The sequence below is a fragment of the Lucilia sericata genome, unplaced genomic scaffold (genome assembly GCF_015586225.1).
Source record: "Lucilia sericata isolate MDLA Ls3-8-SP2 unplaced genomic scaffold, ASM1558622v1 Contig000381F_arrow, whole genome shotgun sequence".
Taxonomy (NCBI): Eukaryota; Metazoa; Arthropoda; class Insecta; order Diptera; family Calliphoridae; genus Lucilia; species Lucilia sericata.
Window position 1 is genome coordinate 86,462 of NW_023994400.1, and position 26,652 is coordinate 113,113.

Genomic DNA, 26,652 nt, shown 5'->3' on the forward strand with positions numbered 1-26,652 from the left:
TCCGACACTGTATATATAAAATTCTAACGTTACTGACTGATTCAACATCGCATAGCCTAAACGGTTGAAGATAAATGCTTCCTTGAAACGCAAAATGACTCTCCGAATTAAATCTATTTATCATATCTAGTTCAATCTAACATTTATTAAATATCTATGCCTTCGTTATGCAAATAAAGAATCATTTTACTCTGGTATTCTTCAGATTCTCTTTGTATTCAGACATTATTCATTTAACTTTGACACATAATAACTGTTCATTTTAGGAAGTAGAAATAATAAGAATTTACCAAAATAACTTTAGGACTAGACATTTTTAAGAAAGTTGGTAAGTGTGCCAATAATTTTGTTAAGGAAAGTTTTGTACTTTTTTGAATATCCTTTGTTTAATAACAAATATTTTGTAATGCAACATAGTGAATTTTGCGGAGAACTTATCACTCTGTCTAGTAATAATGTCTCTTTATTAAAAATCTGTGCAATAATGTCATTAAATCAATCGTGAAGTTGAATGTGCTTACTGTGCCAATAATTTAGTTAGGCAGTGTAAATTTAAAATTACAAATGGAGTAACAAATCTTGATTCTGTGTCCCTGCATATGTATTTGTTCGAATAGTTAGTGCAGCTGATGATTGCAAAGCTGATAAATTACAAAAACAAAAAACCTAAAGAAATAAGAAAAAAATGAAATGACCCTACGTATAAAGAAGACAGAGGAAGCAGAACCAAAAATTAAAAAGAAGAAAGCATGACAAATAAGTGGATTGTAATATAAAAGGTGCTGCTGAATAAATCGTTAATACTCTCTCATTTTAATGATGCATACATGCAGTATTTGCAAGTGTGAGTGTGGGATAAAAGGTGTCTTTTAGGCCCACTTTGGATTTTACATGCTTTTGGTTTTCTAGGCTACTGTCCCTTGATCTAATGTATTTCATATGATTTATATTTTAACAACAACAAGTCAACTGCCAACACTTACATAGCTCACATCGTTAAAAAATCGCCGCGGTATTTTGCGCCTTAAGTTTTTTGAGAGAAGAAAATTGTTTTATGTCGCACTATAAATTGTCTGTTGGCTGTATCCGTTCGGTTCTCTATGATTCCGTATATTCGTTAAGTTATACATACATATGTATGTATGTATGTATGTATGTATGTATGTATGTATGTATGTATGTATGTATGTATGTATGTATGTATGTATGTATGTATGTATGTATGTATGTATGTATGTATGTAGTGTTGTGTATAAGTGACATCAAGAGCGTATTCTAAATAACAAATAAATAACAAAACAATTTTATTTGTTAAAGTTAAGTCACGTGTAAAGTGGTCTCTCGATATTTCTCCTAATTTAATTCATATTTTCCCGTTCAGAAGAGGTTTTTTAAACATCTGAATCATTCAATGGATTCCAGCTATCCCTTCACGTCGTAAAAGTGCATTGACTATAGGAATTTTTTGTATAAAAATAAATAAATAAATGTGGTCATTGTACGCCGCACCCTTTCACAATCTAATTGGAAATAAAAGAACGCCATATTTGTTAGCAAATAATACGCATCGCACCAACTATACAAATCTAAGAATGTATAGTTGTTCAAATGTATATACATTAGAGGTGTCCAAAAAATATCGATTTTGCTCAGATGGGTCTTATTATTAGTGCCTAAAATTTAATGTGTTAAAATTTTAGTGAAATCGGATAACGGGAAGTCGTGCTGGAAATCGATTGAAATGTATAAAATTAGATTTATTTATTTCTTGAAAAATAGTGCAATTAAAATTATATTCTTTTAATATTTATAAAAATCAACAATAAAGTCGATAGAAGAAGAGAACGTATAGGATAGTCTGAACGCAATATGTAATAAAGCTATCACACATGAGAGAGAGTAAATGTACCGAATTATAAAGTCATAAAAATATAACGGTGAATTTTAAATAATTTTCTTGTCAACAGAGTTTTTAAATTTTTCGATTTTTCGCACCTTTCATTGCAATTTGATGTCAAACTCTTTCATTTTTTAAACACACTATTATAGTACTAGGTTAGAGAATTAAAACCCCAAACCGTTCGGCGTTGCAGGTCAAACTTTTATGTTATCAGTCATTGAAAGTTGCGCTTTTTAACATAAGCTTATAAAAACTTTATCTGCAGAACAATTTTGCAAGGAATATTCTTATAAATTTTTGACCACAAATATTGAATTTTAATGGGTTATTCGAGTCCATTTTGTAAAAACTTGTTGTGCAAAGATATAAATGTTTATTAGAGTAGGGCAGGGGTCGGCAAACTACGGCTCGCGAGCCAAAGGCGGCTCTTTGGATGTGGAGCTGTGGCTCTTTAGTTTCATAAACACTTTCTTATTTTATAAAAAAACATTTATGTATATATTTTAAAATATTTCGGAATTGATTAACGAGCAGTGTTTGTTAAAATTAACAAAACAATTCGCAAACGTTTCTACAATATACACAACTTTTCATCTTTGTTTAATCGTTCTGTACGTAAGCAAAATAAAGCAAATTCTTTTTGGGCGAGAAAGAACGAAAACAAAACAATTAGTTTTCAGTAATTTCCTTGCTTTTATTTACCCTTGTGCCATTTGGAATTGGTACTGGATCTCTAGAAATGCAGTTGGTCAATTTAAAAAGTAAGGCTTTGGTTGTGGAAAATTGTCAAAGTTTAAAAGCCAGTTGATAGAGTTAGGTAAAAAGCCAACTAACAATTGAAAGTTTAGAGTCCTTTGTGAAACTTTAAACAACAAGTTTTGATCCAAAGTTTTTAAAGCCATATAAACCTATCTCTCCCACTGAATTTGTTCCATGTATAAGGTAGTATTGTAAGAAAATGTTTAATTCTTTAAATGTTTAATTGAAAAGTTCACTATAAACGAATGGGGCATCATGAGCGCTCCTACGAAGATAAGATGTAAATCATGATCATACATTCCGAAATTTTCATGTTTTTCGAATTAAAACATATTTTTTGGAAATTGAAAGTATCATAATTAATTAATTAATAATGTGGAGAGTTTGGATACAGTTAAATACTAAAAACTTGAAAACCTCAATATTTAAATATTCCATGTTTTAGAAACGTTTTACAGTGATCTATAAAAGATTTATATATTTTCGACATAAAATGTTTGGCTATAAGTAGGGGACCAGAAAGCGTATTATGGACCCATCCTTACAGAATTTGGTACAGATACTTTTGTTTCTATAAATTTGTTTATGACGAATTTCACAACTATGCTGGTATTATTAAGCCTGTTATGAGCGTTAAAGTCATTTTCTGAAGAAGAATTTGTGGGTATGCGGGTATGGTCAACAATGAACTGATCATTAAAATCATGATCATTTTGGAGAGAGATTTTTCTTCCTATAATACTTGTTAGAGTAATTTTCCGAAGTAGACCTCATAAAAGGGGATTGGTCAATTATGTTCGGATCGTCTTAAAATTTGGTCGAGAAATTTTGTTCTTATAAAACTTGTTTGTGTCAAATTTCGTCGCTTACTGCTATTATTAGGTCACTTAAGAGCGATAGGGTAATTTTCTAGTGGTGATCTTATATGGTGGAAGGATCAATTATGAGTCGATAGTCACCAAATTTGGTAAAGAGATTTTTGTTCTTGTTTGTGTTGAATTTCGTCATAATACAGCTATTATTAAGACAGTTATGAGCGTTAAAATCAAATTTGGAAGATAGATATTGGTTCTTATAAAAGTTGTTTATTTTGAATTTCGTTGAAATATTGCTACTGTTAAGTCAATTATGATCGTTAGTCATTTTCTGAAAAGGACCTTTTATATTGGGGTTGGTAAAATATGGTTCGATGTCCGCAATACATCACAATATAATTTCTGTATGCATAAAAAAAACTTTATCTTGATTGCCGCCAAATTAATATATTACTTTATGCTGTATTATCTGCGTCATCAATTTTCGTTATTTTTACATATCCTGATATGCTTCGAAAAGCCTTTTAAATTATAGCACTGTCGCCCTACTCTAATAAACTTCTATATTTTTATAAAACGAGTGTTTAAAAAATGCATTCGAATGACACATAAAAATTCAAAAATATCATATACCTAGGTATCAAAATTTGCTATTTTCTATACCTATAATATAAAATATTTTTTTTTATTAAACGAATATTCAAGCTGAATTTTTCGCGATATTTTAAAAATTATTTTTTTAAGTTTAAATTAGATTAAATGACCATCAAAAATATAACAAGTAAGGGTGCTATATTCGTCTGTGCCGAATTTTATATACCATTCACCATATGTATTTAAAAAATATCAATTTTATAAAATTTTAATTTATTTCATTTTCCCGACTATATCATTATTATAGCAATAGCAAAACAAAATAAACAACAACAAAGCTAAACGAAATAATAAAACAAAATACACAAGACAGTAAAACCAACAATCGAAATACACAAAAAAAAAAAAAAAACAAAAACAAAATACACAATGCAATGAAACCAACAGACATCCAAACATACGAAACTGAATACACCAAGAAACAAAAACAATATACACAACGCAACGAATAAGCACTGTTGTTGTTGTTCTTATTTATCAAAGCATGAAAAAAAATGTATTTTTATGAAATTTTTTATCTCGGGTTTTTGCTTATATCTCCGTTGTTTATGGACGGATTTAGCATGTCTGATAGAATTATTGAAGATTTGAATCCCGACAGACAGACGGACATGGCTTAATCGACTCCGCTATCTATAAGGATTCAGAAAATATATACTTTATAGGGTCGGAAAATTATATTTTGGAAATTACAAACGGAATGAAAAACTTATATATAATATACCCTTCTCACAAAGGTGAAGGGTATAAAAATTGTTAATTTATATAAAATTAAAATTATGAACAAAAAATTCAGTAGAAATACCACCAAATATGTTTATTAGCTATGGAAAATAGTTTTGACGATTTTGAAAAATTAATTTATAAAATCATCTGGCAACTATCCACTCGGATCCCGCTTTTATTCAAATACCGTCTGGTCACGTTATTTATAATTGACGTATATAGAAAATTTCAGAAAATTAATTCTACGCTCACGATTTAAAAATTTAACAAAAAATATTTTGTTTTTAAAAATTAATATTTTGTTAGTTCAAAAGAGCTCGGTTCATAATTGACTTAAGCAATATTCCAAATATCACCCTTTTACGGCATACGGTTTGATGATGGGTATATGAGATTCGGTACAGCCGGATATAACACTTTCACTTGTTTATTTTCTGAATTATTGAACTTAGAAACATAAAATCCGACATAACCTGATGGAATGAAAATCTATAGGAGAGTTTTTTTTGGTACTTTTTGAATAGTATGTATATAATATTGACTATCGAAACGCAAAACAGCTCTCTGAATGAATCAAAATTTTTAAAAGAGGAGTTTCTGATACTTTTTCCCCCTTTTACCCTACACCTACATGTATAGTGGTAGGATATTATGCGTTTGTGCTGATGTTTGTAACACCCAAAAATATTGGCTCTACACCCACCTTAAAGTATACCAGTCGGCTCAGAATCACTTTCTGAGTATATCCCCCATACAACTGTACCCCCGAAAAAGGGGTGTTAAATGTTCTTGTATAACTTCAAAAATCGGCAAAACTTAGTTTTATATAAGTCTTAATGATAAGTCATTTGACCTTATCCCCCATACAAAGTCCCCTCCAGAAAATGACTTGATGGTCACTAATGTAGACGTAAATCCCTCTACCAAAATTTATAAGGATTGGGCCATATTTACACCTGCCCCCTCTTTTAGAAAATCCCTTTTTGTCAACAAATTGTTAAAATATTCCTGAATTAGGTAAAAATTTATTAAATACTTTATTATAAAAAAATAATCAAAATTTGTAACATAATCACTGATGTAGGGTATCATATGGTCGGCCATGCCCGACTATAAATTTTTACTTGTATTTTATTTTTATTTTCTGAATTATTGAACATTGAAACATAAAATAATATATAATATATCCTGATAGAATGAATGTTTATATGACTAAACTTTATAGTATTTTTTGTTCTTCAACTGGAACTTTACAACTTGTATTTTTCGGGAATTTTCAATTTGCCGGGTATTTATGTAAAACTTAATTTATAACTATAAAAATAAGATAATAACTTCTCCTTAGCATAACTAATTGTTTTGCCTAATTTTCCTGCGGTACAAGGCTATTAACAAAAAAAAATATATTTAGTTCATATTGTATTAACAAAAAATAATAAAAATTACACAGGCCAACGATGAAAAAACTTGTAAATAACACAAAAAACGGTGAAAAATTTTAAAAGTAATTACATATTCGTCCGACAAAATTTATCCGAGAATTTCCGAACCCCAGACCACAAAGTATAGAGAGGTGTCACTTTTGACATTTAAAAAAGTCTAAAATAAGCTTCTGTTTGATTTTGAAATTGTTTGGTGAGAAGAGGTATATAAAATATACCTAAAAAATAATTGAAATCGTTTTGTGCGAAAGAGAGGGAAATAGTTTTTTGCTCGTGACGCCTCTGTATACCCTGTGCTCAGACTCTAAATAAAATACATATTGACCGTTTTTTAAACACTATGGTGAAGGGTATACATATAAATGAGTATTTTGAAATAAGAAACAAAAAGTAATTATTATACTTATAAGAATGGCTTCTGCGTGATATTTTCAATTATTGCATTGGATTGATGAATGATTCACTGTTTTGTTGTCTGTCTATGTTTGTATGTGAATGGATGTCTGCGAAGATTTGGATTTCTCTATAGAACCATATTTTATTCAATGGATTGGTTTAGAAACTGCTAAAAAATTACCGTCCTACATTCTACGATACTACAATAATTTACACGTAAAGGTGAGTAAAGTTTTTACATGTTTAACAATGCTGTATTACAAATACAACTCTGTTTTATTTATTTTATTTTCACTTTATTTAAGGGTATTACCGAAGTTTTTACATGTTTAACAATGCTGTATTACAAATACAACACTGTTCTATTTATTTTATTTTCACTTTATTTAAAGGTATTACCGAAGAAAGAGCTTCACAATTAGCGTCCAAATTTTATAACAAAAAAAAAAAAGAAAAATAAATAAATAAATAATTTTTTCCAAGTTTTTGAACCTTAAACGCTTACAACATAGAGATGGAGATGGTCTTAAAAAATTGTAGTCTTATACTTTCAAATGTTGTAAGTTCAATACTATAAATTTTTTTTACAAAATAGGTCCTATAAGGTTAAGCTAAATAGTAAATTACCAAGAATTTTGACGTGATAAGCAAAAATCTAACACAGGCGTAGATTCAGAATTCTATAACATATTGTTTTAAAAGAGGATTTCATTGTAGATTAGTATTATTTACACAATTTTACACTTTTCAATCGATTTCCACCAAGGGTTCTTATTATTCGATTAGGCTAAAATTTAACACCAGTTATAAATGCGTTTTTCATTTAAGAAAAAAGTTCGTGTTCACCGAACTTTGAAAACCGAACAAAGTTCGGGTTCGGCCGAACTTTCAAATTTACCGAAGTTCGGGTTCGGTGTTCGGTACCGAACGAAATTTTGAGTTCGGTCGAACTCTATTGTTCATATTAGAGTAATAATATAATTTTTTCTAGCGGCGTAACTAATAAAGTCATTGAAACACATTTTAAGTATAATAAGTTTCAACATATATTCATTTAACTAATGTGCAATAGAAATTTTCAAGATATGAAGGATGCATTTTGTAAATGACAAAAAATAGATTTGATTTCTTTCATTGACGAAAATTACTCAGTAAAAATATACAATAAATTTTATTATCCTTCACTTTACATGACCTGTCTAAATGGTCTCATTCAAGTCCAATAAAAAAATTTAAATTGTATCACTGTGTAATAAATTTGTTAGATTTTTGTTTAATATTTTTAACCGGAAACTAATAAAAGTAAAAGTGGTCATCTGAAAAATGTATAGTTACTAGCGGTTTTCAGTTAAAATCATCAAATTGTCAACAAGCCATTTTTGACACTGAAAATAGTCAAAAGGACGATACGACAAATCGTTAAATCTTGCAACAGTGCCCATATATGTATATAAAATTCATGTTACTAGCTTAATTTAAGTATATATTAATAAGTTCGCATTTCTAATAAAATATGTTCATTTTATTATGAAATTTGCACTTTTAATTCCATTATCTTCAAAACCCTAAACGATTTTTGGTATTATCAATTTCTTAAATTTTTGTATATTGAGAAATATATTTTTGACAATTTAAAAAAACTGCGATAACTTTGACGTACGATGGGTAATATATCATAAAGAGGCGCAACTTCATTCGGAGTGAAACAGCTGCTTCCATCTTACTTTGTTATTGTTTTATACCAATCGTGTAAACACAAAAAATATAAATCATAGGTCTTTTATTCTTTTTTTTGTCATACGGATGGAATTTCATTCTACTTTTTCATTAGACTTGTCGTACGTAAAGTGTGATCGTCTGAAGGGCCCTTTACGTACAAAGTAAAATATTAAATGAAATTTAATTATTAATTTTAGATCCAATTCAAGTTACGTACAAAATATAATATTAAATGAAATTTATATATGGGGAATTTCGTGTCAAGTGTCTCAACTTTAAAAATCGAAGTCTTCCGATTTGGAAATTTGCACTATGGGATAGTAGGCCAGATACAAAAAGTCCATTTAAAAAAAAATGTTTTTAAAAATTTAAAAAAAGTTTTTGAAAAAATTAAGAAATAGCTATCTGAACTTCTTTCGACAATTTTTGCTAGGACTAATAGGTGAAAAGTTACACTCATTTGAATAAAACCCTGTATGACCAAAATGTCCACCTTTGACCCCCTCTAAGTCCGGCAGTTCTTGACCAATAGAGCTGAAAATTTGTGTCAAAATCGATTTTTTGAGTTGGGTAACATGACATGAAATTATCAAAAACTTTTAATTTCTTTGGAATTTAATTTAATTCCTTAAAACTTATGTAGTAATGAACTCTGGAACAACATTTTTACACAATTGAATTCTCAAGATTTCAGACCGTGGTGCAAAAGTTTTAGATTAGAACTCTTTATTTCGATCCGTAATCGTTCATTAAAGTTTAATAATGTTGAAAAATCGTATGTCTGTCACAAGCTAACTTTTCTCCATTATTATAACTGTTTTGGTTTTAGATTTCTGAGTATTGTATGTTATTGTACTTAGTATCTACAATTAGGAGATCAATCCTTTATCAACTTTTCCGCGTTTCATAACTTTACGTGTCGAAATTTCTTGAATTTTTAATTTTTAAAAGTTTTTGGGACTGGGTGCCGTTTAATATTATTTAAAAATTGAGACCATTGTTGTTAGATATCGCTATTCTGCATTGTTTGAGGTCTATCTCGTTGATGTGCCCTAATTAATATGGGCGCATAACAGTTACAAAAGTAGTAAAACGTAAGATAATTTTTTTTAACTATTAAAGCTCGACATTTTTATCTAAACACATTTTGCTAAAAGACTCATAATGGATGTTCTACTAATTTCATCATAATTGGCTTCATTTGCAATTTTTATTAATAACTTAAGGCCTTATTCATAAACATTTATCAAAGGTCTATAGAACAAATTTTGTATGAAAATTTGTTTTATAAACCTTTGATAAGGCAGTTGATGTAAAACTGGTGGAGATCAAAAAAATAAAAGCATTCCATATTTTATGGAACAAATAAAATGAACTTAGATTTAAATTGTATCACTATATAAAAACATAGTTCATTGTAATTTCACCATTTTAACAGCATTTTTGTCAAGTTTTGCATGTTCGAGATTTTATGGAATTTTCTTTAACATTATTTAATATTTGTAAAGCCTAAAATGAGTTTCGATAATGTCAAAATATTCGCTGTTATGTAATATGATGTTACCCAAAATATTATGGGTTTAGTGTTGTCCGTTAAAACCCCTTTCAAACGATACCCAATATTGAATATTTTGTTTCAAAACAAAACTAAAATTTTAAAAAAAATATTCCAAAATATATTTTTTAATGTGATCCAGCTCACGAACAGTCATCGTTAGACTTGAAATATTTTAGGAATCATCATAAAACAAAGCAAGGTAAATTTTTTGGATAACAAAACACGTTTTTGCTTTCCATACAGAGTGAGTCGGTCTAATATACATACGTATTATTTATTTATTTAGACATTATTACAATTAAAAATTAATCTTAAAGTTAAAGCACTAGCGACTTAGGTTATCGGCTGATGTATGTATTTATTTTTTTAGTTTATATGTACATTATCGTTATTAGTTATCCATCTGCAAAATAAACAAATCAGAATTTTGTTCAACATCTGTGTTGATGAGTTGGCCAGCATAAAATTACATTAAACAAATGTTGAAATACTCTTCTTTCCTTGTGTCAAATAAAATGTGGGTCTTGTTTATCTAATTCGTCCTAGTTTAGAGTATACCTACATACAGTGCCGGCAACAAAAAATAGAAACAAAAAAATTTTCTGCCAAACTATATCGTAGAATTTAATGATCAATATCTCAAATGAAAGCAAAAAAAAATTGAAAAAAAATTAAAAAAAAAAAATTTTTAAATTAAATTTTTTTTTTTTTTTTTTGGAAATAAAGAAATACCTATCTGAACTCCTTTGGACAATTTTTGCTAGGACCAATAGCTGAAAAGAATAAAACCCTGTATGACCAAAATGTCCAACCTAGACCTCTAAGTCCGGCAGTTCTTGACCGATAGAGCTGAAAATTTGTGTATGACCTACTATCCAATAGTACTAACCTTAGTGTAAATTTCGTCAAAATCGATTTTTTGAGCAATTTAATTCTAATTAATAATATATTTTAAGCATATTTAAATTCTGTAAAATGCATAAAAAATATTAATAAATTTTAAAATTTTTCCATAATAGAACTTTTCAACAAATCGAAAAAATTCCGCCACATAAAATATTTTTTTATTTTGCATAGAAGGTTTAAATAATCGGCTTATGCATATGTATGTTTGCCAAATATTTATATGTATGTACATTAGAGTGGCCCCAAAATTAAAGTTGCTGATGTTCCCATCGAAAATGGTATTTCTTCATTCTGAGATACCGATTCCCAAAATTTTTGTCTTGACGTCAATATTTGGTGAGCTGGATCAAAGGATAAAAAGGTTATTTTTTAAGGTTTTTTGGTTTTTCATATTGCTGGCAAATAAACCATATGCAAATGAATGGTCTTTGAGAGACGATTTTAATGACAACATAATTTTGTATACGACTCCTAATTTATTACAAATGTTATAACTTTTCGGAAATTTTTTAGAATTTAAAATTTTTTACATATAAATATTTAATGTTATGAATTGAAATTATTACCTCATATTATTTCACCGTTTCGGTGTTTTCAGTTTTTCGAAATTCGATATATTTTGTATTTTATTTAATAATTTTTAACCCTATTTTTTCCCCGGTATTGTGCTAGTTACATATATTTATCTAACGTACTTATATGTACATATATCAGTAAAAGTTCAATTTTATTAGTTTTACATTGGTATATAACACTTTATAATTTCATTCTATTATAAATCAATTTTTTCAGTTTGACTAAAATATTAACACACTTTATCCTAAAAATCTACTTCTTTGTTGATAACGGTTTGTATGTTGATGTTTACATTATTTTGTAATGTTTTGGTAGCGTACATAGGCTTCGATAAATTCAAATAAAATTCGATCTAGATTGAATTTTGACAAACTGAAAAAACTGTTTCGATAAATTTTATTGAGGACTATTATGCATTAATTTCAACGAATTATATTAAATTCATCTGTGCTAAAATGTAAATGCTGTTACACAAAAATGTTTGATATGTCATTGATAGCATCTCTCAAGGACCTTTCTTATAATACCAAAATTTTATATCATTCCTTTTGAAGAAATATGAAAAAATTATAAAAAACTCAAAAAAGGACCTTTTTATTATTTGATCCCGCTCACTAAATATTGACGCCAGGACAAAAATTTTGAGAAACGGTATCTTAAAATCAATTATACTTTCATTTTAGCTGGGAACATTGACACCTTATTTTTCCTCCATACAAACGGGGCCACCCTAATATACATATGTTAATATTATAAAAAATGTTTTAAAATTTTTATTATTGTATGTAATATACAAAAAAGGATATAAATATATAAAATATATAATAAAAACACAGATTGTTCGATATTCGAAAATAGGCAATTTCAAAAAACCGAGTTCACCAATGTTGGAAAAACCGATTAAAACTGACCAAGAAAAACAGACTCGATTTCATACATAAAAAATTTAATTTTTTGAATTTTGTTGTTGTTTAAAACGTATTTGAGCTTACAAATTCATGATTACTCGTTTTATTGAAAATTTTTTTAAATTATTTTTTTCTGTGTGTATATAGTTCCTTACCATATTTATTTAATATTCATTGTTTAAATTTGTTTATTGGAATTGGATTTAAAAATGGCAAAAAAATGTTTACATGGTTAGGTTAGGTTGATAGGAGGATGTATACTACATCAAATCTGAAGAAATACACCTAGGACACTAACGGGCCTGTTGTGCGCTCCTTATCATGAAAAAAAAAACTGAATGGAATATTTTTCAGTGGTTCAGCTTTTGTTGCGTCGAATGGTTTTGCGTTTGTCATGTTAACTGCCTCGAGCTCCCTTCCCTTTAAAGCTATTACATTCACCCTTTCGATACCGACTACTCCCGAGTGGGCTGGTACCCATATGATGTAAACCTTACCTCTGGGAGAGTATTCAGTTAAAGCTTTCTTATAATCCAATACAGTCTTAGATTTAATTCTATCACCTGATATCGCCCTAATTGCCTTCTGGCTGTCGGTAAATATATTAAGCGCTGTGGGCGCCATATTTATTCTAATCCAATTTACGCATTCCGTTATTGCTCGGACTTCTGCCTGGAAGCTTGTGTTATGATTTGGTAAACGGTGGTATATTTCTGTTTCTGGGTCTTCAATGCAGAACCCCAGCCCCACTTTATCCCCAAATTTAGAGCCATCCTTGTAACAACGGATTCCTACTGGTATTTGCTCTAATGTTCCGCTTGACTAAGACATTCTATCTGGGATCAGCGTTTCAAAGTTTCCGACATATTCTGTGTCTGGTATGCGATCAGGCACGTTCGATGATTGTGTATAACCTTCCAATGTGTCCAGTATACATCGATACGTCATTTACATGTTCACAGAGAAGTTTCCAGGAGTCTTGTTTAGCTTTTCGAACGATTTTCTTATATTCGCCAAATTTATTACGATACTCATCCCAGTATACTGCGGTCTTTTTACGCCATGCCCGGTTAAATAGTTTGCGAAGAGTCTTCCCAAGGTTCCGGATCTCCCCGGTTATAGATCACCGCTCTCGCAGAGGGCGGCTTTGAAAACTATATTTCTAAAAATATAGTTTTCAAAGTCGCAAACCACTACTACAACAACAAAGGTGTATCGTAAATTAACTAGTAATAAATAATATTTATTTCTTTAATAAACATGAATTTTTAATTGTTTTATATTCACAAAATATGAATACATAGATTTTCTTTATAAGCACATTTTGTTTATAATAACTATACGCGATAAATCCTCAATTTGTGTGCAATTAAGGGTTATGACTATACGCGAAAAGTACTGTATATGTTGCCACTGCCTTGCTTCAGTACGGTTGCATCCGATTATCAGTTGTCAACTCCTCGGAAGACCTGATCCTCTTTGCCTCAGATCTTGTGAGACAGTCCGATTTTTCCTTAGGAGTGTCGTGGGATATGACTATGATATCCTGAAGCATCTCTATCAATTTCCTCCTCTGTGCTCCAGATAGTTTTTTCTTAGTAATAGGTTATTTAGCTATTCTATCACTTAAGGTATTTTTAGACTACAATACTGAGTATTAATACTTGTCAAAAATGTTTGTATCATAATACAATTTACTAGTCTAAATATAATTTGTAATTTGATTTTCAAAAATATTACTGATTTTTTTGGCATACGGTCGGTATTCATAAATTTTTTAAAACAATTCAAAAACTTTTTATTTTCAAACGTATTCGGGATGTATTTTATAAATACAATAAAAAACAAACAAAAATTGTAAAATACATTAAAAATAAGAACGAAAAGTGCATAAATAATTTGAAAATTGGATAAAAAATATTACAAATATTATAGTGTAAACATAAAATGTATTTTTCGGATTGATTTTTTGAAAATGCGAATTATTTTCATAATATTTTTAATTTGAAGTGTGTTAATACTCAGTATTGTAGTCTGAAAATACCTTTACCTCTTTCACCATGTAATGGTGTTGTTATTATCATCTTAAGATTCAGAGTCGGAACCCTCACGAATATTTAAAGGCTGAGGTAGCTTAGAGCTCTCTCCGAGTACATGCTTCTCTTTTACTCCTATGTTTTTGCCAATGGCATGCTGTACACTTGACGCGTTGTCCGCCACGGAGGCCAAGATACCGACCTCCATAGTAGTATTTTGCTCACGATTGCAGTATGACGACGACTCGCGTGTAGATCAACACTTGCCGCCGGTACTGGGTTATTTAGGCCCAGCACCGTAACTATTATCTTTTTGTTTTCCATGTTTGTTTTTTTTTTCGGGGAATATAATATTCCCAGGTGGTGGACAATCTGACCTCCCTCAGCTTGAGTGAAACTAAAACTGGGGGAGGACATATGGTCCATCACCACCCCCTTATCCGTCATCCGGGGACGCGCTCGATAGGAAAACGGGAAAACTCCCCCGAGAAATGCTTACAAAGAATTTAATTTTAGAAATTAATTTTTAATGAAATTCGAATGTTAACGGTTTTAAGTTGGATCTATAATTAAAGTTGGATCTAGAATTTAATTTTAGATCCAACTTAAAACCGTTAACATTCGAATTTCATTAAAAACAATATACTCCTGCTGGTAAAATACTTTAAGGATATATGTATATCAAAAATTTATTAAATGCTATCAGTATATTTCTAATCATATCTTACCTTATGGTACACTCATTGACTTAAAATCATTTTTTGGGTGCTTTCGTTGATATATCAAATAACTTTTGTTTAAACATATGGAGAATTTCATGTCAAGCGACCCAACTCAAAAATCGATTTTGATGAAATTTGCACCAAGGTTAGTACTATTGGATATTAGGCCGGACACAAATTTTCACCTCTATCGGTCAAGAACTGTCGGACTTTGAGGGGGTAAAATTTAGACATTTTGGTCATACAGGGTTTTATTGAAATGAGTGTAACTTTTCACCTATTGGCCCTAGAAAAAATTGTTCAAAGGAGTTCAGATAACTATTTCTTCATTCTTTCCGAGTTTTTTTTTATTTTTTAAATAATTTTTTTTCAATATGGGCCCTTTTTTGCTTAAAAGAAAGCTTATGCAATTTCGTTGAAGAAGTATATAGATATCCCACTCGCATCCCATAATAAAAAAAAAATATTTTTTGACTCAAGAATAAAATTTTTTCAATATTTTGCACTTAATTTTCCCTTATTTAATTAAATCCCACATAGTTCAAATAGCAAAATTTAATTTTTTTTGCACTTATAATGTTTTAAGTGATATTTTGATGCGATAGGAGTGAATATTACATAATATTTTAAAAATAAGCGCAATCGATCGTGGTTGGGACGACATATTCAACTAAATTCATGCCTTCATTATTTATTCTTGCTAATTTCAAAATTTATTGAAATTTAATTAATGTAACCATGACATAAATAAGTTTTATATGCGACAAATCTTTTACTTCTAACTAATATATTGTCGACCTATGTACGTATATATGTATGTTGATATTTTACAACAAATTCATTTTTGTTATCTTGAACGAATGAAAGTTATTTCCGAGTGAGCCAATAGTAGTGTCATTTTTGTTATCCTAGCTCTATAATGAAAGAGCCGTCAAATCTAGTAGTAAAGACAACAGCATCTGTAGAAGTGACATTTCATTAAAACGTATATACAACGCATGCTCGATAAAAATATTTGAGATTACGAAACGAAACCTCACGAGTGGTTTGTGCAGAATCAGCATACGAGATATTACAGCATCCACCACCCACTCATTATTCAGGATTTGTATAGAAATATGGTTGTCCTTATTTGACATAGGCGACGTTATTAAGAAACATATCAATGAAATGCAGATAAATTATGTTTGCTTTATCTGCATTCAGCAAGAGATAAGAGAGCATATTGGAAATGTTACGAAATTTTCCGTCTGCGATGTAAAGGAATGAATCTATATTGGCTCACCTTGTACAATTAAACTATGGCAGTATAACGCGAGCCCTTGGCTGGTAAGGGTACAACTAAAAAAACATAATACAAATAAAGAAAATTTTCCAACTGTGCACGGTACATCACTATATACAATTTTTCTCTGCTTTTTGAAAAAAATAAAGTTTATAAAAAAAAAAAATAATAATAATAATAATAATAATATAATAGAAACTAATTTAGTAACCGTTATAAATTAATAATTCTAAATAAATCAATAATGAAACTGTTTGAGTGTGTGTCCATCAATTACTCTCTCTATACTCTACATGTGTATGTGTGAATGTAAATTGTTTAGACATAATAGAATTGGGTATAATTCAAGTGGATGTTACCAAAATTATAAGATAATTATTGAAATTAAATATCTTTTAAAAATTAAAGTTTATCTTAACGCCTTTATGTATGTACATATGTATTTAACAAAGTATATGTGAGGGTCCTTTTTATGTATGTATTTTTGAAGTAAAAATTTGCATGTTGCGGTCGTGTTCTTATATTTGAACTCCGTAATTTCTGTACTAACTTCGTACAAGTATTCGGTTCGTTTATTATAATATATGTATATAATTCCTATTTTACGTGTGTATGTAGGAGTTGCTCGCTACTTCATAGAGCATCACAACTTTATAGAAACACGCAAACATCTATAAGCATTATACATACATTCATTCACACTCATATAGTGAAGCAAAGCAACAATCACAGTTCTGGATGTAAAAATAATTTTGTAAAAAGGATATTCTTTCGTTTAATTTGTACATAGCATTCTATATACATACATATGTATGTATATATGTACGTATACATAAAGATTATTAAACGTGCTTTTACTGTTGGATTTTAATGTATGGAAATAAAAAAATTTATCGAGTTTGATGGTGCATATGAGTTTGAGTATGTGTGTGTGTCCAATAAAAACAGTTGATGAAAATTGAAAAATTCCTTTCTACTAAGGTTATTCCCTTGGCTTCCATTTGTTATATTTATTGGATATAGTTAATTTACTTCAATAAGTTAAAAACAAAACATAAATTTATGGTGTGCCATTGCAAACATCAAAACTAATACCATCGATTTTAGGAATATTTCAAAAATTGCAAAAATTCTTCTTCGTTTGTTTGTTATTTTAACGATAAAAAATTATTTAAGACATCTCTGTGTATTTTAGGATGAGCTATTCATCATTAGTAGACAACGACAACATTAAATAGGAAAATATGAAAACGAAGTGAAAAGATGAAATACACATTTAAAAATAAAATTCAGTTAATTTATAAGACCAATTAGATACATATGAAAGTACCTGCACATATACAATGTACATAAATATGTTAAAATTTTATATTGGTAAAGTTATAGGGAATAGAGAAACATCATGCGAAAATAATATTATTTTTTCTGTAATTATTGCGGTTTATAAATATGAATTGTAGTTAAAAGAATTGCTGATATTTGAGCAACAGAAAACTTAAATCAACATTACGGCAAATAATTGCTTATACAAGTATTGATTTTCCACAACAGCTTTGAATTTACCGAAAAGAAAACAACAATACAAGAAACGAACGACAGCATCTTTCATCACAGCAGAAGAAAACTAAAAAAAAAAAAAATATTGAGAACAGCGGAGGCTGCTCTATCGCCATTATCAACATTGAAATTATTCTTATTAGATACTGAACGTGTTACAATTTTTTGTTCTAACTTTAAATTTTACTTCTGCTGTAAGTATGACTAGCTTTACTTTTTTATTTTTTAAATTTTTTTTCAAAAGATTTTTAAAATGTGTATCCAGAGTTGCGTCCCAAATTCTCTCTTCTGTTAAACTTAAAATTCCTCCCAATACATAACTATCTTTTTGTTGCATTTCCAACTGTGTCAATAAATGGAATTCGAGTGGAGCTCAATGCTGCCAAACGAACTCTCAGTGCTGAATAGTCCTATGATTATATTCGTAGATTCCATCTTGAAATACGAGTACATACTTGTTTGTTCATTGTCATTTTTTATTCATAATTGTTTTAATATATATTTTTACCCTCACAGCCAACATCCCTTGCTCCAAATAGAATAGTTTACATCATTACTCTCTTTTCAATAAAAGTATCAAAAAGCTATACATATGTATGTAGTATGTATGTATGTAGCAACATTCTTCTTCTTTAAGACGCTGTTTACTAATTTAAGTTCTAACACCGTTCAAGGTGTATGAGTGTGCGAAAATGTGTGTGCCTATTTAAAAACATGTATGTAAAAAATACTTTTGTATTTTTATTTTTCTCGGCAGGATAATGAAAACGAGGTTGTAGTATCAATAGTAGTAGGTACATACATACATATGTATGTATACTTACATAAACACATACAACATATAAACATTTCCAATAGTTATCCTGCAAAAATTGAGACTACTACGCACACGCAGAGTACTCCTCAAAAGCCAAGGACTGGTTCAAAACTAATCCAAATATATGGAAAAACATACTTCATTTAAAATTGTGATGTCCTCGGTGAGGATCACGTAATCCATCCTAGTATTACATTACAGTAATTTCAAAACTACTTCCATGCCCAAATTCTGGGAGTACGTGATCCGTCCTATGTAATGCATGCTATGGACCATGTAGTTTTCAAATAAAAAAAAATAAAAATAAAATAAACATGATCCATGCCTACGTTACATAGAGTACTCCAATATCGTTTGCAATAAAATAGTTTTGGGATTACCTAAATGGATCGTGTACTCCAATAATTTTTGCAGGGTATTAAATCTTTATCACTACGTGGTAGCCACTAGTATTCTAATAACGAACATTTTTTTATTGTTTCATTTTGGTGCAAAAACCTTTCGCGGCAACTTGATTTTCTAAAACCATTTCCAATTAAATTTACATGAATTTTCAAAAGTATAATGTACATGTTTGGGAACTAACTTTGGAAGAGAGATAAACCGCAGCCTCTATTCTTGCTCTTTATCTTTTTGACTGTCGTGGGTCAAACGATGGCATTTGTTTATATAAAAAATTTCCGATTTTGTATGAATAAATTTAAAATTTCTATTCTCTATTCTTGCTCTTTCTCCTTTTGACTGTCGTGGGTCAAACGATGGCATTTGTTTATATAAAAAATTTCCGATTTTGTATGAATAAATTTAAAACTTTGTTTAGAGCATAATAAAACAATAATAAGGTAGAATCAGTAGAAAAGTACGTTCTCAATTTTACATGCCTTGAATTGTCACAAAAAAGAAAATTAAAAAATATAAAGAAAAACATCAAATAAAAATTATTGAAAATTTTTTGTTAAGAAAATAAAATTGAATAATTTGAATCAAAAAGATTGTACAACCAATAAAAATCAAAAACAGGATACAGAAGTGTGGAATGCTGTTTGCGTGTGCCGTTCAAGAATCATTTCATGGTATTTTTCGTGGTTTTCATTTGAAGATTTTTAAGTTTTTCTCTTTATAGTTCTTTTTTGTTTGACTTAACAAGGCAGAGAATTGACAACTCTCCCTACTGATTCTACCTTCCTATGGTTGTATCATGGTTTAGAGTAAATATCAAAAACTTTAAAGCATTTTTTAACGCTCGGGAAAAACTGATATACGTTTTCGACGTACTTTTTTATACTCTATGTGGACTGGATGGGGCTGATTTCAAGTTTTTCAAAATTGTACAAAAGTTAAAACAGTAATAATGTACATATCGTCACCTAAAACGCAAACGGCCCTATCTAAAATCAAAAACTATTTAAATTGAAAAGTATGTTTCTATCAACGCGATTTCTTGTTATTCAATAAACAAATTGTTTAATAGTGAAACCTATCATTTGTTATGGTAGTTGACAATGGCGTATAGAAAAATGGATAAATTGGAATTTTTACCTTTAATATTTAAATGTCTTAAATGCCTATATACACCCTTTTGTTTTTTGTTGATAATCGCAAATTATGGTTCGAAGAGTCCAATTTTGTTTTGATGCAATATATTAAAATCAACAATAAAATCGAGTTTGAATTTTCAGTTAGTTAGGGCCGTTTGCGTTTCAGGTGACTATATGACATATCATCAAAAATCCCTGAGAAATTGAATGTTTTTTAACTTAAATTGTTTTTTCACGTATCTATAACAGAATGATAAATGCTTTTTAGAACAATTTTTTTAAAATTATTGTTTAAGTTATTTGTCATTTTAAATTAAAAATTTGTATTGAGCTTATTGAAGATACGTTGTTTTGCATTTTAGGTGACGATATACATACATCGTATATCTTAGGATCTATGGACATATTTATATATGTTTTATGTTACTACTTGAAGAACTATAGTAAATAATTTAAATTTCTTTTATTTTAAGATTTTTTTGTTTGCTTTTTAACATGTGTATCTGTAATTTAAATTTATCGTTTTTGTTAAATATCTGTTCTTGTTGTATATTTCTAATCCTTTTCTTTGATAGGCGATTAAGTGTTTTGGTAGGAGAATATTATAGTGTAATTGTGAGTCTTTGAGTCAAATTTAAATTTGTTCGTAATTGAATAATAAATTACACTGTGTGACACTAAAAAACACTCGTTACGCGATATAATGCTTTTTATAGACCTAGATGAGTAGATCATTTTACCATTTTTAGAATCTTCAATATACCCTAAAGATATTGGAAAAAACGCTTTTTGTTGACTAGACAGACCAAAAAAAAAAATATATCTCAAAATTTTCTTAACCGATTTAATATTTTTCAACTGTTTTGTCCTTTTTAAAAAGTATGGACACTTTTATATTTTTTACGTAAATGTGTAAAATATTTAGATCTGAATACAAATTTGTATATACATATTTTTTTAATTTTTTTACAATTCATTTTTGACCCACACTTTATTAGAAAACATATTTTTTAATGAAGCGTTGAAATCAGATAAAAACTGACAGAAATATAATTTTTTTTCGTAAAAACAAAAATTTACCAAATCTCCCTTTCCTGAAGTAAAATACATATCAACTTAAGATATGCAACACAAATATAAGCTTTATTATTCAAATTGATAATTTACTTTAGAAATGAGAGATTTGGTAAGTTTTTGATTTTACGAAAAAAATTCTATTTCTGTCAGTTTTTATCTGATTTCAACTTTTCATATCTTATTTTATTCATAGAAATATGGGCTAAAATTAAAAAATATTTAAAAAATATGTTTTCAAATAAAGTGTGGGTCAAAAATGATCTTGAATTGTAAAAAAAATTAAAAAAATATATAAAAATTTGTATTCATATCTAAATATTTTACACATTTCCGTAAAAAATATAAAAGTGTCCATACTTTTTAAAAAGGACAAAGGAAACTCTTTTCAAAACAGTTGCAAAATATTAAATCGGTTAAGAAAATTTTGAGATATAATATTTTTGGTCTGTCTAGTCAACAAAAAGCGTTTTTTTTTCCAATATCTTCCGATTTTTAGGGTATATTGAAGATTCTAAAAATGGTACTGTAATCTACTCTACTAGACCTACCAACTTCACTAGGTTTCGCGATTAGTGTATTGATTTTTTGTAATTTTGTCACACCGTGTTATTTGTGAGGAATTCCATTTTAAATTTAAAAGATTTTTCCCATAGTCACCCATTTGGACCAAATTTTGTAAACACGTAAAAGAAGGTCCACAATCATGAGAAATGACATCCTTTCATTGAAATTTCGAAAATTAGCTTTAAAAGTGCTTTAAAATTTCGTAAAAATTGCCAAATTTTTACGTGTTAAAGATAATTAAAATTTTATTTTTTCGTAAAATTCTCCAAAACAACCATTTTGTGAAATTATATAAAATTTTTATTTAAAAATTTGTTCACACATTTCTTTCTAAAAACAAAATTCATATTCATATAAAAGAAAAAAATCTATCTTTAATTTTTTATATTATTGGCCACATTGGTTTAGATTGGGATTCATACTAGTCTCCGAGAAATGACCAAAAATGTCCATGTACATCTACAAAAAAGGGCCTAAAATATTAAAAATCTTTTTTATTTCATAATTTTTTTATTTTTCAACTCAACAAAATTCATAAAATTGAAAACTCTTATTATTATTATTAACAAACAAAACAAATTACTTAACAACTACTTTGTAAGAGAAGTTGCAAGTACTTATTTGAGGATTTTTGCTATAATAGTTTCCCAGACATACGATTTTTTCTATTTTATTAATATGGGTGTTCCATTCCCCTTAATGAAAGTCCGTTTTTTCTCTAAAATGTTTAGATTGATATAAAAGTTCTGGATGTCAAAGTTGTCCATACAAAATTTGAGGACTCCAGCTGTTGCAGTTTCTGAGATATGCGACTTTTAATACTGATTTTGTATGTGGGCGTAGCACCTCGCCCACTTGACATTTTGAAATAAAAGGTATCCTATAGTTCCTTCCAGACATACAGAAAGACACTGTGAAAATTTCAAGAAAATCGGTCCAGCCGTTTAGCAGTCTATAGACTTCAAACAACCCCACAAACAAACAAATAAACACACATTCATTTATATATATAGATATGTCAACACCGAGTGGTGTAGGATGTGGGGTATATTTGGATAATGTATACATACTAGGGTGATCGATTATTCGACATTTTCCAAAAACCGGATTTCGAATAGTTCAGAAAAAAACGGTTAACCGGTTTTTCATTATTAATAAAAAAATATATTATAATTTGAAAAAAATAATGTTTATGTTTAAATTTTATTAATAAAACATGGCCCGAAATGATTTTTAACAGTTTAACAGATTATAACTTTAGATCTAGTCGTCTGATTATTTCTTTAATATAAAAAATTATGAAAAAAGTGGGACACTTCTGTTAGGAAATTTTCATAGGCATTCCAACCAACACTTCCATAATATTTCAGCCGTAAATTAATTATTGTAATTGGAATATAATCTTAAGATTGATAAAATTTTATCAAACAGTTATCAATTTTACAAATAATTTTTTTTAATTAATTAGGAAAATCAAAAAAGTTTAACCAAAGGTGCTTTAGAAAATTATACCCTAGTTCCTCAACTCGAATATTTTTAAAATTTAGATGGGCTGTATTATTATTTACTTCAAAATTTCATTTAAATAATCTTTGAATACAAAGCAAATGAAAGGATTCGAAACCGGTTTTTAAAAAGTGAAAAAACCGGGTCATTCGATATTCGAAAAATCAACTTTTAGAAAAAACCGACACTGGTAAAGCAGAAAAAACCGGTTGAAAAATCGCGTCGATCACCCTAATACATACGTACAGCTGTCGGTTTACAGAAATGGATAACCAACATTATTTTCTCAGGTGTTGTAATTATTAATTGTTAAAATTTATGTCATGCCCATAAAACAGGAAATAAGTTTAATTAAATTTTTAATGTTCTGGTCGTTTGGATAGAATCATTAAACAAAATGCAACAAAACTGCTTAAGTAATATTTTATGTTCGAAAAATATATTTTATTCATGTTGGTCGCGAGCAACTCTGGATAATACATTATGTTCATAATGTTTTTTTTTTATTAGTTACTATTGTTTACGTAGTTAAAATGTTGCCTAGAAATTAACTAATTGATGGTTTTGCTTTTCACGTTTTAATTGCAGAGTTAATAATCCAAAATCGCATGCTAAACTTCTTTAAAATACATTCTTATATTCTAACCAAAAATAATTAAACTAAAAACTCCAATTAAATTTAAACTATTGTGATTAAAATATAAAATAATATATAATAAAACAAAACTAAAAAAATAATAAAACACATACTTAAACTCCTTTCTAAATTAAATGAAGATCGTAACTAAAATAACAAACTTAGAATAAACCTTTAATTTTAATCCAACCAACACAACATTAATGAAGCCATAAACGAAATTTAAATCGAAAAACACTAATTAATAAAATAAAATAATATGAAATGAAATAAAATTTAATGTAATTATAATATTATAATGCTAAACAAAGCCTACTTGTACAGTGATATTTTAGTAAATTGTATTTGTAGTAGAGAAAAAACAAAATTATTGATTAATTCTGTAACAATTGTTAAGACTTGTTGAGCTAGTTTGTTGTTAATGTTTAAAAACTAGTACATCATTGTTAAACAAAAATAAAATGCATTACATTTTACCCAAATCGAAACGAATTGGAACTGAAACATACTATATACAATAAAAGCTATTGATTGGGAATAGATGAAGGAAAAGTAAAGTACTTTAACTGTGATTAAATCCAATATTGCTATAAAGGGCTGTGTTGAAGGGAGTCTATTGACAAATGATGCAAATGTTGAAGACTTTAAATCATTCGCATACGAAAATAAGTGCGATTGAATTTATGACGTGTTCGGAGCGAAGGGAGGAGTAGTCGTACGGGATAATCGTGCGTGGACATATCACAATATCACTGTTAAGGATTTGTGGAAGATCTCGTATTAAAACGTTTGCGTTGAGGGCAAACGCGTGACCACAAATAAACAAACATTTATTCACGTCAGTCTTCTCCACCGCCACCGCACAGATTGCAATGCTCTGGTAGCCAGGACAGTTTTGCAGTGGATCACTATTGCGATTCACATCAATCAAATAACCTTCGTGGAGCAGCGGCGACTTCGGTGTCAGGAATTCGCAGCGGCGGTGGTGGTGGTTGTGTGCAATGGTCTACGGAAGCCGCTGGTGTTGGTGCAGGTTGCAGTGGCGGAGTGGGGGGTTGCTCAGCGATTCCTCCTACGACGGGATCGATGTGTCCACATGGAAATGCTGTGCCTCCGCCACTACCACAGTCGATGATGTCCGGTGGCGCCGGCCACGGTCACAATGGAAATATACTAGGTTCCCACATCTCATTAAGCGGTATTGCAATTGCGGGCCGATCTCTGGATGACATTTTGCCACCGAGTACATCGGGTGGTGGCCATTGCCGCAGTATGAGCGGTCTAAATACTCTAAGTTTGGGCCTTCCTGCGGCTCCTGTGCCTCCGCCTCCAATTTTCAATCCATGTAGTTCAAATAGCATAAGTACCATGTCTATACAAGGACCTTCATCATCACGCTGGGGTCCAAGAACATCATGTCCAGTTCATAGTCCTTTTCGGATAAGAGCCCCAAACGGTTCGATTTGCTCAGGACATCAGGTAATTCTATTATCGTTCTGCGGTATCGTAGTGTTATTGTAAATATATTTGAAATCAAGTTAAATAAATTACTATTGATTGATTTATTGATTAAGTGAATGATTCATAATTAAGTTGAATTAGAAGAATCTTGCCATAATCAACTATCCATTTAAATATTGCCTAAACTCTTTTTTTTTTACATTTCTCGAGTGTAAGTTTCCAACACCATATTTTATTTTCTCCTTTGTTCTTCTTTTACAGGTAAGGTTACATACAACATTTTATTGGAATGTATTCTACAATTACACAAGGCACATTGTGCCAAAGACACGTAAGATTATCATTACCTATAACAATTTTTCGAACACATATTATACCAACACTTTGTTAAGAATTAAGCAAACAAAAACTAATTTAAGAATAAGGAATAATAAAAATACAAAAGAAATGCCTCTGGAAATATAATTTTTAGTACTTGTGTATATCACAGAAAAAATTAATTTTAAAAAATTTTCAATTAAACGATTAATCAAAATTTTTAAAATGGTTCAATTCATTTTGTATTTGATTCATAAAAATGTATAATTAAATACGTATTTAACAACAACAAAAATAGAAAAAAATACAAATTTTGTGTACGAAATCAATTATAAGTAGTAATTGAATATACAATTTTTGTTATAGGCTGAACTTCAAAAAATAAAATAATTGAAAACGAGGTTTTGGTAATTGAAATCGTTTTTCAGTTTTTTCTGTGATTCTAAAGGTAATTATCGTTTCAACGAGGCGTAAATATCCAAGAACAAATAAAAATGTTATTTAAAATATCCCACTCATATGTACTAGGGTGATCGATTCGGTTTTTCAACCGGTTTTAAAGTGTTTTTCTGCTTTACCAGAGTGTGTTTTTTCTAAATGTTGATTTTTCGAATATCGAATAACCCGGTTTTTTTACTTTTTAAAACCCGGTTTCGAATACATTTTTGCTTTGTATTTAAAGATTACTTAAATTAAATTTTGAAGTAAATAATAATAAAGCCCGTCCAAATTTTAAAAATATTAGAGTCCAGGAACTAGAGTATATTTTTCTAAC

At 29.2% G+C, this 26,652-nt stretch overlaps 1 protein-coding gene across 20 annotated transcripts in view; it reads left to right on the forward strand.

Moving 5' to 3' along the window:
- LOC119604301 (peripheral plasma membrane protein CASK) overlaps window positions 1–26,652 on the forward strand; it is a 172,931-nt gene that overhangs the window by 54,744 nt on the left and 91,535 nt on the right. Inside the window, exons 1-3 of one of the 20 annotated variants that reach the window (XM_037956851.1) lie at window positions 16,427–16,699; window positions 17,783–18,153; window positions 24,050–25,577. The exons of 13 other annotated variants lie outside the window; for them this stretch is intronic. In XM_037956851.1, the coding sequence (XP_037812779.1) occupies window positions 25,185–25,577 (393 nt within the window). In that variant the 5' untranslated portion in view covers window positions 16,427–16,699; window positions 17,783–18,153; window positions 24,050–25,184. Of the gene's footprint in view, window positions 1–6,686; window positions 6,915–16,426; window positions 16,830–17,782; window positions 18,154–24,049; window positions 25,578–26,652 lie in introns of those variants that run through there. 6 more of the 20 variants (XM_037956850.1, XM_037956853.1, XM_037956854.1 and 3 more) reach the window with 6 other exon arrangements.